This window comes from Pholcus phalangioides, unplaced genomic scaffold (genome assembly GCF_987345545.1).
Source record: "Pholcus phalangioides strain wild (caught in Gottingen) unplaced genomic scaffold, Ppha-v1.0 ptg000015l_1, whole genome shotgun sequence".
Taxonomy (NCBI): Eukaryota; Metazoa; Arthropoda; class Arachnida; order Araneae; family Pholcidae; genus Pholcus; species Pholcus phalangioides.
Genome location: NW_028301608.1, coordinates 68,083,856 through 68,100,681, shown reverse-complemented (window position 1 = coordinate 68,100,681; position 16,826 = coordinate 68,083,856). Strand labels below are relative to the sequence as shown.

Here is a 16,826-nt window from a genome sequence, read left to right as displayed (position 1 = left end):
AATCCAGCAAAACCATGAACAATTACCTTAAATATGGTCATAAACAAGCACCGATGGTAATGACAATGGAGATTGATCAACACAAGATGTCCCTCTAATTTTAGACAAAGCACAACTAGATTCGATGAGGGTGCACCCACCAGTTCCTTCTCAAAAAAAAAATTAAGAACATTTAACTTGACATAATCAGGCATGATGAGTCTGTGATCTACTACTATTACTAAATCATACATGCACCTTGTCCATATTACTCTGCGGAACTTCTAACGAATTGGCACATGGAATATGCTTGTCCATGTTGTGAACCTAACGTAAAGTTTGTTTCTGTGTAATGGTTGGATACAAGTACAGCCATCTGCCATATATTTTTTAAACTTTAAGTGAAGTGTAATGATTGAAGATTTGTATCATTGTAAGTCTGTTGCTCTCTGTGGCAAGACTTTTTAACGGAGAGGATCGGCTTGTATTCACACATCAAAGTTGGGAACCAAAGAAAACCAACTTCATCCAACCACCACTTGGCAACAGTGGGATTAGCGTGTGGGTCCTCACAATACAAGTCCATCACTATAACTACTCGGCTACCACAGTGGTGAGTCTGTGACCTAGGAAATTGACAGACTTTTTCAGACTTTTTTTAGTAAATTTGAACTCAAAGAAACAAAATGTGATTTGTAAAAAAAAAAAATTAATATGAATAAGGAATGTGAGAGATTATATAGCCAAAAATGTAAGAGCAAACCATATTTTATACTATATGAATATTCTCTTACATAGGTATTATGCTGGAGAGATATAGAAGTCAATAACAGTTTACTTGGACCTGTTGCTAAATCAACAGAACCTTTCAAGATGCAAGTATTTGTGACTGGAGAACAAAAAATGGATTATCATAAATTAAAACAACAAGTAAAACAAATTAGTCTTTACAATTTTCATGGTAATAATGCCACAGTTTTTTCATGGTTATCCTGGACAAATACATTTTTGAATCTGGGTTGGCAGGTTTTTGACGCATGGCAGTTTTTAACAGTTTAAACCGTGGTTTGAACTGTCATGTCAAAAACCTCAAATATTGCTTTTCAATTTAAAAATTCCCATTGAAAATACATACATTGACTGCATGTAATGTTTAAAGTCACTATGTTATACAAAGAATAAATATTTAATATGATTGTAAAATAATTTTCTGCATGTATTTTCTCTTGTAAAATACACAATTTCAATAGAGCATAACTTAAAAGCTAAAGGAAAAACTCTGGAACTATTTGGTATTCTTCGATTCAAGATGATTATCGACCTTCCAAAATTTCTTCAAATGCTTATATATGTGTATTGATATACTCTTTTCATAATAGATAGGTGTTTAAAAGTTTTACGTCACATATGTAATGTTGATTTCTGTTATTATTAAATTATCTAAATAATCATTGATACTTAAAATTACACCCTTATTGTGCATGATATTAGAATATAGCTAGCAATCAAAATACTAAATTGTAGGACCAAAATGTTCTTTAATTTGGCAGTGCTGGTTTGGCACGAGGATTTTTAATATGAAATTAAATTTTGTGTAGATCAGAAAATTTAAAATATCAAAATAGAGATATTTTATACTTTGTAATATTATACGGCAATTCAAAATATAAAACACTTCAATTTGCATGAGAGTAACTTTTTTGTTATTTAACACATATATGTTTTTTGTGTTACAAAAAACTATTTGACAACATTAATGATATGTATTTGACTATTTTAATACTGAGTTAGTTTCCAAGGTTAAAAACCTAACCCCCTCTCTCTCTGATCTCAGACCACACATATTTTGAATAAACAGCTCTATTTCGTGTAGTAAATTGAACATATAGGTAATCAGTAGTTTAGATAAAATGGACCACAAAATTTTTATATATTTTACAAAAAACTAAGTTTTTTTCATCATGTTACATACCTGTTGTATTAAAAATATTATCCAAAAACATTAATTTAGGTTTTTGATAGTTTTCACCAGTTTTTCATGCGTGTCAAAAACCCAACCCTGCTTTGAATTAATCATATTCAGTCAATTGCTTTTTGACTAAATTTTGAAATATATTTTTTTTTGCCATAATTAATGGGGTTGCACTTGATTAAGAATCAGCATGTGTATGTGCATTTCTGAAAATAGTTAAACTGTTTCAATAAGTTAAATAAGTAAAAAAGTTTTCATAAAATTTTGCTCTGCATTACCCCTAATTTTCAAACCACTGGCCACAAATAGATGAAAATAATATTCTTAGCCTATATTTAGTTATGCTGCTAATTTTTAATTAATCCTTCAATTTTTTAAGGTTTTTGTTTTACGAAAGCGTTCAACTCATGAGATACCTAAACTTTGCCGGAGATACTACATTTGCAGTCTGTCTTGTGATACTATAGTTTATAAGGTATGAATTGCTTTTCGCACATTTTTTAATATTCCCTTCATAAGCCTTCTTAATATTTTTTATGGCCTAATAGCATATAAAATAAGCATGTCTTATGAAAATATTTATGTACATTCTAATAATTTTTTATATATTTTTTTCAATTCAGGGGCAGCTTACGTCGACTCAATTGTGGTCATATTTCAAGGATTTACAGAATCCAGAATTTCAAACATATTTGGCAATTGTGCATGCACGTTTCTCAACTAACACTTTTCCAACTTGGGAAAGAGCTCATCCACTTCGGTAGATTTTTAAAATTAAAATTTTTATGAAATGCCAAATAGTTTTTTACTAAGTTCATCTTTGGATTGTTCTCTAAAATATGACCCATGTTCCAAATTATGCAGTTAATTTACATAGTGATGTGTGCAGTTTTCTTTGTATAAATCCTGTGTTGTGAATTTTTTTTTTTTGCTTAGGTATCTTGCTCATAATGGAGAAATCAATTCTTTACGAGGTAATGTGAATTTGATGAGAGCCAGAGAGGGTGAAATGGAAAGTTCATTATTTGGCAACACTTTACAGAAAATGTATCCAGTGGTTGAGCCGAATATGTCAGACTCTGGAAGCTTGGATAATGTTCTTGAATTTTTAGTCATGGTTGGCCAGCGCTCGCTTCCAGAAGTAAGAGCTTAAAACAAAATTAATTCCATGTTTCATTCGATGAGCGATCTATCTATAGATCTGTATGAATGTGAATTCTATGTGTATTGATCCCCCCCGTTCATGTGAATCGGCATCATGAACATATGTTTTGATAACTAGGTTAATTTTCCGATTTCATCCATATTTTCATAAGGCTGTTATGACTATGGTTCCAGAAGCTTGGCAAAATGATGATTCAATGATTTTAGATAAAAAACAATTCTACCAGTGGAATGCATGTATTATGGAGCCATGGGATGGGCCTGGTAAGTTTTTGCTTTGCCTTCTGAGTTTATTCAAGGTAAAATAAAATCACAACTTTTAATATCCATACAATTAATGTACTACTTAAATTATGCTCTTGAATTTACAATCACTTTGTGTTCTGTGTGTATGTGTTTTGATTGTAAAATAGTCATTGGAAACATATTTTCATCCATTTCTGAGTATTTTTATTATCTTCCAGCTCTTGTTACTTTTACTGATGGCAGATACATTGGAGCTATTCTTGATAGGAATGGTTTGAGACCTTCCAGGTTTTACCTTACCCATGACAATTACATGATCATGGCCAGTGAAGTTGGTGTTTTGGATGTTCCACCAGAAAATGTGAAAATCAAAGTCAGTATTCCAAACTGGTTTAATAAAAATTCATTAAATATTATTTTAGTAACGAGATTCATAAATAGAAATTACTATTAAAAGTTTCTTGTAAGTGTAGTCAAACCCCGATGTAATGCCACCATTTGTCTCTCAGATTTCTGACGCTATAACGAGTTTGGCTATAAAAAAAGTGTAATTATACTATAAAAAAAGTGTAATTTTCAAGAATTATTCAATTACCTATTCATGAATTTACTTTTAAGTAATGTCACAAATATTTCTTAAGTTGTTTCATGAATCAAAAATAAAAACCAACACCGTATGCATTTATAATGTCAATTTCATATTTTCTCAAATCAACTCTGTCTCAATCGTTTTTTCTCTCTAGAAAAATATGTCTCTTATTATTAATGATGCAAAAGTTATTATCATTAACAAATCAATACTAGTAACTATTGAGTAATTATCTGCATATTTTTTATTTTCATTTTGCGGTTTCAAGTTATTGATTTCAATTTTCCTAGGGTTGTCTTCGTCCTGGTAGAATGCTGTTGGTAGATACAAAAGAAAAGATATTCACCAGAGATGAAGAATTGAAAATTCAAATTGCTAGGCAGAAACCTTTGGCAAAGTGGCTTGATGAATTGGTAACGCATGATTTTTTGATTCAAAAAGACAAATTAGTTGCATTCACATAAGATTAGGTGTTTTACTTCCAATAAAATTTAACTAATAAAAATCGAAATGTAATGACCACTATCACATCCATCAGCGCTACACATCAGAAAGATTCTTTCGTCTTTTCAAACATGACCCAACCCAATCAGTACATGTTTTCTCCTATGATTGAAACATTTATTTTGATGAGATCAGGACATAATTTTTTTTTGCTGGCTACCTCTGATTACACTGGTCAACAATTCCCCCCCCCCCTAACATAAGTGGAAGTTTTTAAGAATAATTTTCGGGTGCTGAAATACAAAATATCAATGTAAAAAAAATCTTTATCATGTACAGTTTTTTCTGTATGCACGATGGTCATTTTTTGAAATACACATACAATATGAAAAACTTACACATCTTGAAAATGAAGATGACTTGCTTCTTTTCTTTTTTCATGGTGTTGTAAAATAAATAACATTTTACCCAAGAAATTTTGGTCACAGCAACTTTGAAAAACTGTTGTTGAAGAAAATATTGTACTGTTCCAAACATTTTTCTCATGTACACATCAATTTTCCACATTCCATACACATAGTATAAGTTGCACTTATACTTGTAGAAATGAAAAATATAATTATGATGTATTAAATTATTTTTCCAGTTCACGTTGACTAATTTATATGAGGTACACACCAAAAGTGTTTTGGAGCTTCCTCCTAAGAACATGATGACTTCATGTCTATTAGAGGACAGACGTCTTGCACTATATGGTTATACTCCTGAGACTATTACAATGCTCTTAGTACCTATGGTTCAAGATAAGTGAGTAAACAAAATTTTCTGTTATCAACCATAATACAGTCAGCCCCCTGTATTTGCAGTGTTACGTTCCGGGGGTGACAGCGAATACGTAAATCTGCGAATAACCAAAACCATAGGTTTTTTTGTACGTCTCGTTTATTGAACATCATGAGAAGAGCAGGGTGACACAGAGGTAGAAGGGAATGTAAAAGAGGGTGCAGCGATTGTTGGCAATGTTTTCTGAAAGAATATTGTGATTTTTGTTTGCCGTTTTTCTTCTTCATATCATCGAGTATGTTGGAATATGTTGTCAATGCTTCCTCTACTAATTTTTCTAAATGTGAAGAATGTGCCATAGAGGGATCTATGTCATGAAAATAATCTATTGCTAATTTGAACTTGTGAAGCCCTTACGCTATGTTACCCATAGTGAACTTGTCTTCAACTTCTTTATCTTGATGTTCTTCATCTGGTACCGCTTCAGTTTCAGGAGCAGTCAGCTGCATTAATTCCTCTTCGGTTGGTGCCTCTGAATTGCTATTAATTTAATTAGCTTTAATTACTGTTCGACTTCCTCTATATATCATTGAACCCTTCTTCACCCACCTGTTTTGCTAACGTGACAATGTCTTTCATAATCTCTTAAGTTGGCTCTGTAGAAATGGTTGTGTCCTGGAGTGTGGCCAAAGGTTAATCCAAGCCAAGTTGACTGTTTCTCTCTTAACAGCTGCCATGGCTCTAGTGATGACAGTAATTAATGGTTGGCAGAAGCTTGATCAGCAGTGATTTTTACATTGTATAATCCAAATCGTTCCTTAAACCTATGAAATCAACCTTTACTTGCATAAAATTCTGATGAAATAGACATTTCACTAGCCCTTCCTTTTATAGAACAGTAAATTTTTTTTTTGCCTTTCCGTTATAACATTGCAATCAATTGGAATACCTTTTTTGTAGCAGTCTTGTACCCACAAAAAACAGCATTTTCTGTTAAGAAACACGTGGATCCCATAGGCGATGCAAAGTGTTTGCTTCCACAGGTGTAGTTACAGCTACGGCTGATCGAATTTCAGATTCCTTTTTCTTGATATATCTTACCGTAGATTCGTTTATTCCGTAATGGTGGGCCACAGCAGCAATTGACTTACTTTCGCCAAGCATAGTCAATGTATAAAATTTTTATTGTAAAGTTTTTTTTTGTTTTTTTTTTTGTCTTTTTGAAACATTATTAGTAGCACTAGAAAAATGAGCCATCCTAAACACGCACAACTCAAATTTTGTAAACAAAAAACATGAATGACGATTGCTGAGTGTTGCCAAAAAAATTGTCCAAAAAAAGGAAAAACCATGAATATGGAGGAGGCAGACTGTATATAAGTTATCTTCCAACATGTAAACATCTCTTGAAAGTTTTCAAGTTTCATACACACAATCATAAAAATTGTCCAAACTATTAGATAAATCTACAATATTATTATTATCTTATATCTTAAAAAAACAGTTCTGAGATTTTTTTTTGAGTTGAAATGCAAAAAATTTTCTAATATTATGCAATTTTTTCTACATGTTCTTCATCTGCTAAAGAAGACTCCCCTATATGATTTTACTTTTTTTAGGAAAGAAGCTCTTGGTTCAATGGGCAATGATGCACCACCTGCATGTCTTTCCTTGTATCAACCAGTATTGTATGACTATTTCAAGCAATTGTTTGCTCAAGTCACAAACCCTCCAATTGATCCATTTCGGGAGAAAGTGGTCATGTCATTGGTAAAGTTTGATTATTCAAGTGTTTTAATGAGAATTTTTTTTTCTTCTCATTTATAAAGGGCTAGTAAATATATCTGAAAAATTAGTTTCCCATACTTTTCTCTGTATAATCTGTGGATTTCTATTGAAAAAAGTGATTAAACATGAAAAAATGTAGATTATATACCGCTGCGGTTAATCTGCAGAAAATTATGTTATCAGCCCGATGAGCATTCTGAAGGTTTTTGATTGAACTTGAAATTTTGTTTCATGTGTAAATAACGCTATTGTTTTGTGTAAATAAACTCTATTCTATATCTCTATATCTGTCACAAGGTAAGTTTTTATTTTTAAATCCTACGGATTATATGTTTTTTTCTTTTCTTCAAATTTTTGCATGCAGATTATGCGGCACCACTGATTATACGCAGGAAAATACAAAATATACATAAATATGTTAATGCCTGAGGCAGTTTATTGTGTTTCTTCACTGCAAATGCTCTGTTATTTTGTAAATATTAAAATAAGATTAAATAAGATTAATGATTTTGCAAATTATATATGGGTTTTTCCCTTTTCTTTCACTTGAGGCATGTCCAATTGGACCTGCTGCAAATATATTAGAAGCAAGTGCTGAGCAATGTCGTAGACTTTGGCTTGATCAACCCATATTATCGGTTAGAGACTTGGAAGTAATCAAAGCCATGAACTGGAAAGGATGGAAGGCAAGTCAATTTTTCCTCACCTACCTTTCAAAAGTATGGCATGGATCTTTTTGAAAAACTATTTAACTTCTTGCTTTTGTTCAACATTGGTAATCCAATGAAGGTTAGTCTGAGGCTGAAAATATAGTGTGGTGGAGAGAATAGCTGCAAGAGGATCAGAAAGGCAAATGAAGGAAGAATATAGCATTGACAAGAGAATGATTTATACACAATGGGAAGTTTGATAGAGCAAAGGATTATCAAAATAGAAAATTACAATAGACTTGTTTTCTGTTTAAAAAAAAAGAAAGCGAAGCAAACCTTGTTGGAAGACATGCTTGTTTTTGTATATATTGATATACAAATGCAAACACAAAGGCCACAACAGGCAAAATGCCCAACAAAGTGGTTGAAAAAAAGATGCCCTTAAATATGGATGTCAAATATAACCAAAATACAACAACCCAGTATCAAAGCATATACATATCACAAAAGCAAAAACTAATGATTAAGACTATGTAATATACTGCCCATAAAAAAGTTTATGGTTGTCTTATCTTAAGTATATCTGGATTTGTCCCACTATGTTTATCATACTACTTTTCAATAAAACTATATTTTTACTTTTTATAAATTACATTTTAAAATAAAATTATTGAGCACAATTTAATAAAATTTAAATCATTTCATATACATTTTAAATATTTGAAACAGAAAAATGATTTGAACAGAACAAAACTTTGTGGTAAGGTTAAAATAATCCTCCACTGTTCACAATAATGTTTTGAAGAGCTAATACACAGATTACAGTATTTATTCCATTCCACAGTATATCACATTTCATTGTCCACAATGAATGAATGAACGCCAGAACTTTGCCACTGGACTTATCCCGTTGCCGAGATCTCTTCCAGCCCAGCTTCGTGGCAGAGTCTGGAACTTCATTGTCCACAGCATTGTGAAAGCTACTACTCTACCAAACACCAACTCTGGCCATATCGCTATATTGCAATTTACTGTCATTAATGAAAGGGGTTGGAAATGAAGGCGCTGTCTATTGCTGGTCACCTCAAGTTCGTTAGGGAAAATATCGTATCTATATCCTCCCTCGGGTTCGAACCCATGGCCGTGACAGCAACCTTCACTGTGGTTGATGAGCATCTTACCACCACACCACTCGGGCGCAGCATTGTGAAAACTGTCAAACATCAAATGGTAGCTTTTTTGGAAATATTTTTGATTTCTCTGTGGTTTATATAGCAAAAATGCTACCTATGAGCAACTCAACATCCATTTTCACACTGTGTGTAACAAAAGCAATGAAAACAAATTTATTCAAAAGTATTTCTTTCCTCTTCTGTAATCAAATTTTTCTCTCTACCTAAGAGTGCACCACCATTATGCATAAGCCATTGGTCTGAAGCTGTCCATTTTGTTGGGGAAGAGCATGAACCCTCTATTGATGGTCTCTCATGGCAGTTGGTTGCATAGGCGTAAACTTGTATCCGGCCCATGGGCCCGAGCCCCCCCCCCCCAACATTTTTGAAGAGCCGGCTCGGCCCCCCCCCCAAAAATTCGAGTGCATATGTTTCGCACACTTGGCTCAGAAAAAACTTTTTGACAAAAAATTTCTCTAAATAGTACTGTAGAAATCATCTGCTCGAAATTTTATTTTTTTAATTTTTCTTTAGAATCTCAATGCACTTGTTTTGTGACAATAGTAGTCTTATCTCGCAATCACCCCGGCATCCATTCATCCTAAATTGCATCTATCCTGGAGATAACTGAGGGGGAATCCTTTCTCTTGCTTGTACTGTCGGTAAAAGCTCAACAGCATCTCTTCTTTTGTTGAGTGTGACCTTGGAGATGGGGACATGAGACAACAGAAAAAAAGTGGGAGGTGGTAAAGTGAACAACTATTAACTTAACTATTAAGTAAGCTTAACTATTAAGCTTATTAACAAGATCGCGTAGCCGGTCAATTTGTCGCACTCAACTTGTCGCGCTCAACTCGTCGCACATCAATTTGTCGCAGTGCCAATTCGTCGCGGTACAAATTCGTCGCGGTACAAATTCGTCGCAGTGCCAATTCGTCGCGGTACAAATTCGTCGCAGAGCCAATTCGTCGCGGTACAAATTCGTCGCAGAGCCAATTCGTTGCGGTACAAATTCGTCGCAGAGCCAATTCGTCGCGGTACAAATTCGTCGCAGAGCCAATTCGTCGCGGTACAAATTCGTCGCAGAGTCAATTCGTCGCGGTACAAATTCGTCGCAGAGCCAATTCGTCGCGGTACAAATTCGTCGCAGTGCCAATTTGTCGTGTAACCAATTCGTCGGGACGTCAATTTATCGCAGAGTCAACTCGTCACGCGATCTGTATGTAGGTTTTTTGTCTCATACGTGAAAAAATAAACATGAAGAAAAGTTTTTTTCCCCATCAAGAAATGCACACAGTTTACTAAATTTTTTTTTTTTGTCATTTCGAAAAAAATCATCGAAATTAAAATTGCAATTGATATTAATGTTTTATTATTCAATTGCTGTAAATGTTAAAAAAATAATTTTTGCTACGATAAAATTTTAAAATTCTGTAAATAAATGTCGGTATTTATGATATTCCCCAAATTACAGCGGAGGCTCTCTTTAAGTGTAAACTTGTATCTGTCCCATGTGGAATCGAGACTCCCACCAACATTAACCACTACAGTATCTCCACAAGAACCTGAAATAATTAATAATTTAATTTAATTAATATTTCATTTTCACCGGATAAGCCACACTTGTCGCTTTCTCTGGAGATTTCCATTACTCGTTGCGAGGGGAGTTGGGGCGCACACCGAGATGATAAATTGCGATCACATACATTTAAAAAATTTAATTTGAACCGGATAAGTTTCACTTGCTGCTATCTGGCGGGATTTCCATTTCTCCTTTGCGTACGCCAATGGCCGTAACTAATCCAACACCGGGGGTCCTTTTTCGGGGTCCTGGGACAGATATTTTCTTGCCTCCCCCTCCCCCCCCTTAAAAAGGAAAAAAATTATACAAAATAAGTGTTTATTTTTTGTGAGTAGCCCATTTGCTTAGAGGCCCCAGTTGCCTCAGACTAGTTACAACTCTGAAATACATCCAAAGTATCATTTTTGGATCATGTTAGAAAATTTTGAACTTTAGAGCACTCGCTAAAAAAATTCGAACTGATTGATAGTCGTGAAGAAAGAGATCGGAGAATGAAAATATCCCCACAGATCACCTAGAAGCGGTTCCAGAGACTTCGCCTGCACAGGTATAACTGAGCTGAGTAGGGGCCTTAACGGGGCTATCAGAAGTCAAAATTGATTGGTGTTACTCGATGTGCCCAGCCGTAATTTAACGCGGGGCCATACGTCTTGCTTTGGGGGGGGGGGGTTAGTTTAGAGTTTGGGAACGTCTTGTTTTAGGTCTCGACTTTGCTTTTTTTCAGAAAATTGTATTTGATTGCCAGATAAGTTTATTTACAGTATAGCTCTTATTGAGGAGTTGAGGAGCCGTTATTGCTTGTACACTCATGGTCCCCACATCTTCAGCAGATGAACCGCAATAGTGAAATCATAGTGTGAAAAACAAGAAAATTACAAGAACTGTTCCGAGCTCTCAGGCTAGAGCCCCCGTCATCCCCACCCTTAGGGACCATTGTACAATATTATGAAGAACTAGTATTACGATGCGAAGTTTATGATGGAATTTATTTCAAAGAGAGAGAGCGAGAGTCGTTTATATTCATAAATCGTTAAATTATGGGAAGAAAAGAAAAGTAATAATAAAAAGGGGGAAGAAATTTTTTTCTAAAACATATATGCATGTCTGTTCAGTGGGATCTGGGCCTAGAGGCAGCACCTAGTTATGAGCCGGTTCATTCAGTCGGTGCCTTTGGTCTTTGCTATTTGTACGTGGATTCCCTTGAGACGCAGGGGGTTCCCGTCTCGGCTGGTATTTCCATGAACACAATATGCTACGCAGTGGAACCTCGTTTATACGACGTTCAAGAGGCTGTTAATACGGTACATCCATATAAATGAACCCGTTGAAACTTCTGTGAAAAAGACCTCTCCTATAGACCGCAAACAAATTCTGTAATTCAGTTGTTTTAATTGCAATTCAAATTTTGTTGACATAAAACCTCATACTTGAAGAAAAAAACCCACAAAAGTTAATTTTTATTAAATCATGTAAATGGCTTAAGAAACCATAATTGACATAACATTACACTTGCTTACATGCTATTTACTTCAAGGTTTTAGAAAAGGATACATATATTCTTTGAAAAGGTCTTATCGTTGCTTGTTTCGCTGATTTGTTTTTATACGCAAAAAATATAGTTCATTTTCTCCGGTTCTTTAAAATTTTTCTAGAAGAATATAAAAGTGTGTGAATACTAAAAAAAAAGAATTCAAATAATTCTCCTTAAGTGAGAGACGTATAAACGGGGTGATTTCACACGTACTCGCGCAAATCTTCTCCTTCTATAGCCACTTATCATGATATGTCATATACAATTTTTTTACATTGGGGTACTGTACATATAACTATTTCGAGACTTCTATGCACCTGAAGCCCTTGGGCTATACCTAAGCAGGTCCACCTGCTTAAAAGGGCGGAAAGGTACAGCGTTTACGAGTGAAGTTCGATAATGCTTTCAGGATGAGCACCCGCAAAGGCCATATAATCGCCATTAAGAAAGACGACTATAGGTCAGTCGCATATATTTGGCTGGCTTATTTGAATATTTTCAGATAGTTTTCATTAGCGTCTAAGTTTTCGGTAGCGAAGGTTTGTGTGCTCTGTCTATACATTTCTGTTGGTAAAAACATGGAGTTTTGCAAAACCGAACGTGGAAATGATATGTTGGTTTATGAGGGTTACTTGTATATCCAGGAGAGGAAATATCAAGATAAAACGATATGGAAATGCAGAGAGTGGCATAAAAACAAATGTAAAGGTCGTCTTCATGTTAAACAAGATAATGTTGTGAAATGCATTTGTCATAATCATGTGCCCGATGCCGGAAAAGTTGCTGTTGCAAAAGCAAATAAAAACTGGAGGGTTCAGGCCTCAACTTCGCGGTGTTCTACGAGTGAGTTGGTAGCTGATTTTATTAAAGATATTCCAGAAGCAGCTGTCAACGAAACTCCGTCTGTAAGTAATCTGAGAAGGACTGTGCGGAGATATCGGGGTGAGTTGAATAAATATCCGGTGAATCCTCGGAATTTATGTGAACTTGTACTTGATGAACCTCACACTTTAACCTCTGATGGTAAACGATTCCTTCTCTTTGATAATGGAGTTTCATCACATTCCCGAATTTTGATTTTCGGGACCGATGAAAATCTTCATCTTCTGTCTCGAGAAGTTAATTGGTTCTGTGATGGAACATTTAAGACGGTTCCTCTGCTCTTCAATCAATTGTATTGTATACATGTGTTATCACATTCAGAAGTTTTTCCCACACTGTACGTTTCGATGGAAAACAGGAGGGAAGAAAATTATCGCAATGTTCTGAGAGCGTTAAAACATCTGAGATCAGACTTGAATCCTGCAACAGTTATGTCAGACTTTGAACGCGCAGCAATTTCTGCTTTCCAAAAAGAGTTTCCGAACGTCAAATCCAACGGGTGTTTTTTTCATTTTACGCAATGTTTATGGAGAAAAGTTCAAGAGTTTGGTTTACAAAGGAAGTATTCTGAAGACGTCGAGTTTTCGGTTCAGTTACGGATGCTGAATGCACTGGCTTTCGTTCCTGAAAACAAAGTGGTGCCGATTTTCGAAGAACTTGTCAGTTCAGACTATTATGCTCAAAATGAGGAAGAACTACTTCAAATCGTGAATTATTTTGAAGAAACTTGGATCGGAAAATGCAATTCACGGGGTGTTCGACAAAGACCTATGTTTCCTCATGATATATGGAACTTGCATGAGGCAGCGAAAGCAAGTATGCCGAAAACGAATAACGCCGTAGAAGGATGGCATAGGGGACTCGCTTCTTTGGCTTCAGGGCATCACCTCTCAATATTCAAATTTATTGAACTCCTGAAGAAAGACTACATTTTGACCAGACGAAAATTTCAGGAGTTGGAGTGCGGTAGAAGAGAGCACCAGCAAAAAAAAGTTTATCGAGACTCTGCAGAGCGAATCCAAAAAATTGTAAGCAGTTTCGATGATGGAAATGCTCTTAATTATTTGAGAGCTCTAGCTAGAAACTTTCAGCTTCAAGTCTAAATGGACGTTGTCTCTCTAAGGACGTTGGAAAACGTAATTACTTTCAAATACTTTTCAAGCTTGCTATCTGTATGTAGCGTAGTTGACCTTATAGTTATATTTAAAAGTTGTTTCTCTACACATTTCATGTTCCGAAATTACAAAAAAAATTTAATGCAATCGCGAATGAATAATTATTACTTTTCTTTATTTGAATTTTTGTTGTATCATAAAATATAGATATTAAACGGATTACAAAGTAATGTGTTACTTTTTAAATTAAATTGTTTGAATTCAATTTAAATTCAAATAAATTGAAAACTTTTCTTACGTTTCGTTAAAAAAAGAAAAGAAAAAAAATTATAGTAGTTTAAAATAGCATCACTTATTATTCCATTAATCATCATCAGGCTTTTTATTACGATATTCAGGTTATATAAGTGTTTATATAAAATGGTATTTACTAAAAGGTACTGAAAGTAAGTAAAAGTTTAGATATTGTGGGGTGTTATGTACGATATGAATTCTTTTAAAATAATTATCCTGATAAATGTAGGCTATAATCAGAGGCGGATTTATGGCTTTACCACCTGTGAACTATTCAAACCTTGCCTCCCTTTTCCCTTTCTAATTTATGTTCTTGATCACCAATTACTCAAATTTGTTGCGCCACCCCCTTGAACTTGTCATTCTCTCCCCACCCAGAAAATACGCCTCTGAATATAATCCTATATTCTTTTCTAATGTTAATTCACTCGAGTTGCAAGAAGAAATTTTTAATAATCGTCGACTGGAGCCGTATGAGTGTCATGTACAAAAAGTTACATATAACGGGCTAATTAAAAACCTGATTTAATTTTTTCTATTTGAGAGTTGTAATTTTAAAGTTGAAAAAATAAATTAATCAAAAATTGATTGACATTTGCAGTGGCGTCGGAGACAGCGATGCTGTGGGTGCCCACGGTACTTTATGGAATGGGTTTACGCACCCAGAGATTTGATTCAGAAATCAAAATTTCCTATGTTAAGATTCAGACAAGAACCCACAAGTTCCAAACACTTCCGGCGTCCTTGGCCGGAGTCAGAACTGCGAACATGAAGAAGCCATTGAGGGGGCTGAAAATTGTCATTCGTTCCGTATATACGGCACTCAAACCTACATGCCAGCCTTGGAACCAAGCCTTTCCGTAGTGACAATGTTCATCATCGGGAAAGTTGGGGGGGGGGGGACAAAACTTTTTTTTCTCAAAAAAAAATCTCGAAGAAAAAAAATCGAAACAAATTTTTTTGGGGGGAGGGGCAATCCCCATTGCAAATCTTTTTCTCGTTTTGTTTTTCCAACTCAAATCAATTTCCTTCAACTTTTGAAAGAAAGTTGTGAACTAGCAGTAATACCTGGCTCTACCCGGGTTTTCTCCATACACTGGGAGCATTAAAACAGTGACAAACCATTGCTTGGGAACCAAGGAAACAAAAGTAGGCATTCCAAAAATCATTGTTGCTGGACAGTTTTTTTACCCTTTCATGCATTTGCTATAAGTTGGGACCTGTTTGGTACATATACAAAATTTTGCAAAGATCGGTATGGAATTGTAGATTTGTATAGAGTACACACAGGAAATCAATTTTATATACATAGGTTTCGAGTTATTTGTCCCAATCTGCGAATGAAAGTTGAACTGTCTTTTATTTATCAAAAATAACTTTAGGCGATGATAAGTTCTCTTAGTGTAAACCGCAACTTTTTCCGCCAATTGGTTGATTTGTAATTAATTTGATAATTATTCTTGGCTTGCTATTTATTCTTTGGAGATTCTGTCTTTGCGTGACTTCATTTTGTACTCTCGATAGGATAATTGAATTCAAAGAAATCCTTGAACAAAAGTAATTTCTAAAAAAAAACAGATTTCCGTACTTTTTACGATTTTGCCGAAGTTCCGTATTTTAAGGTAGAAATCCGTAGAAACTACCGAAAATTTTTCGTAGTAGTTAGAAAGTATTCCCGTACGCAGGAGGCGGAAAAGTTCATTGTATACTCATGAATTATTTGGAGGGGGATCTCCGCCCCTCAAAAAATTTATTGGGGGGGGGTGAAATGGCCTCAGCCACAAGGTTCCCTTGCTTATGACCGGAGTGTCTGAATATTATCATAATAATGCAAGATGATTTGAAATGTACACGACGTTGCGAAAAAATAATTTAAAAATAAGACTTTTACAGCTGTTAGGTATAGAAACTTAGGCCGGTATTACACTATAAAAGTTTCCTAAAAGTCCTTTTATAAAACTTGAAAAATTCAACCAATAAGATTATCGGTTGCATTTGCTCGAATGTAACATATGAACTTTATTGGTTGAATTTTTTGAGTTTTATAAAAGGGATTTTATCAAACTTTTATAGTGTAATATCAGCCTAATGCCAGTATTACACTATAAAAGTTTGATAAAATCCCTTGTATAAAACTCAAAAAATCGAGCAAATGCAACCGATAATCTTATTGGTTGAATTTTTCAAGTTTTATAAAAGGACTTTTAGAACACTTTCATAGTGTAATGCTGGGCTTAGAAATATTGTCGGTAAAAAATTCCTCAAAGAAAGATGTATTCTCTACATGGCAGATATATATTCAATAGTGAATTAGGGCCATTCAAGTATTACGTAAGCAGATTTTCAGCCATTTTTGACTCCCCCCCCCCCCCCCCCTTGTCAGCAAAAATCAGCAAAACACTGACCCCTATCCCCTCCCCTGTCAGCAAAATTTCACCAGCAGTTTAGAACATTTCATATCTTCAAAAAGGGGTGGTTGATGACGTAAGCGACCTTCAAACCGCCACCCCCCCCGTCATCAAAAGTCAACAAATCCGAAAGTCCCTCCCCGATCCTGACGTAATACTTGAATGACCCCTTAGGCAAATTGCTCTTTGGGATGGGCATTGATCCTAATTTATCATCTTGGTGTGTT

At 34.8% G+C, this 16,826-nt stretch overlaps 1 protein-coding gene across 5 annotated transcripts in view; it reads left to right on the top strand.

Annotated features, from left to right (window-relative positions):
* LOC149076593 (uncharacterized) overlaps positions 1 to 16,826 on the top strand; it is a 79,607-nt gene that overhangs the window by 9,900 nt on the left and 52,881 nt on the right. For all 5 annotated transcript variants that reach the window (XM_089244191.1, XM_089244189.1, XM_089244190.1 and 2 more), the window contains exons 5-14: positions 778 to 909; positions 2,331 to 2,426; positions 2,575 to 2,711; positions 2,888 to 3,092; positions 3,268 to 3,379; positions 3,580 to 3,734; positions 4,241 to 4,363; positions 5,041 to 5,201; positions 6,797 to 6,947; positions 7,517 to 7,651. In XM_089244191.1, coding sequence (XP_089100317.1) covers positions 778 to 909; positions 2,331 to 2,426; positions 2,575 to 2,711; positions 2,888 to 3,092; positions 3,268 to 3,379; positions 3,580 to 3,734; positions 4,241 to 4,363; positions 5,041 to 5,201; positions 6,797 to 6,947; positions 7,517 to 7,651 — 1,407 coding nt within the window. The remainder of the gene's footprint in view (positions 1 to 777; positions 910 to 2,330; positions 2,427 to 2,574; positions 2,712 to 2,887; positions 3,093 to 3,267; positions 3,380 to 3,579; positions 3,735 to 4,240; positions 4,364 to 5,040; positions 5,202 to 6,796; positions 6,948 to 7,516; positions 7,652 to 16,826) is intronic.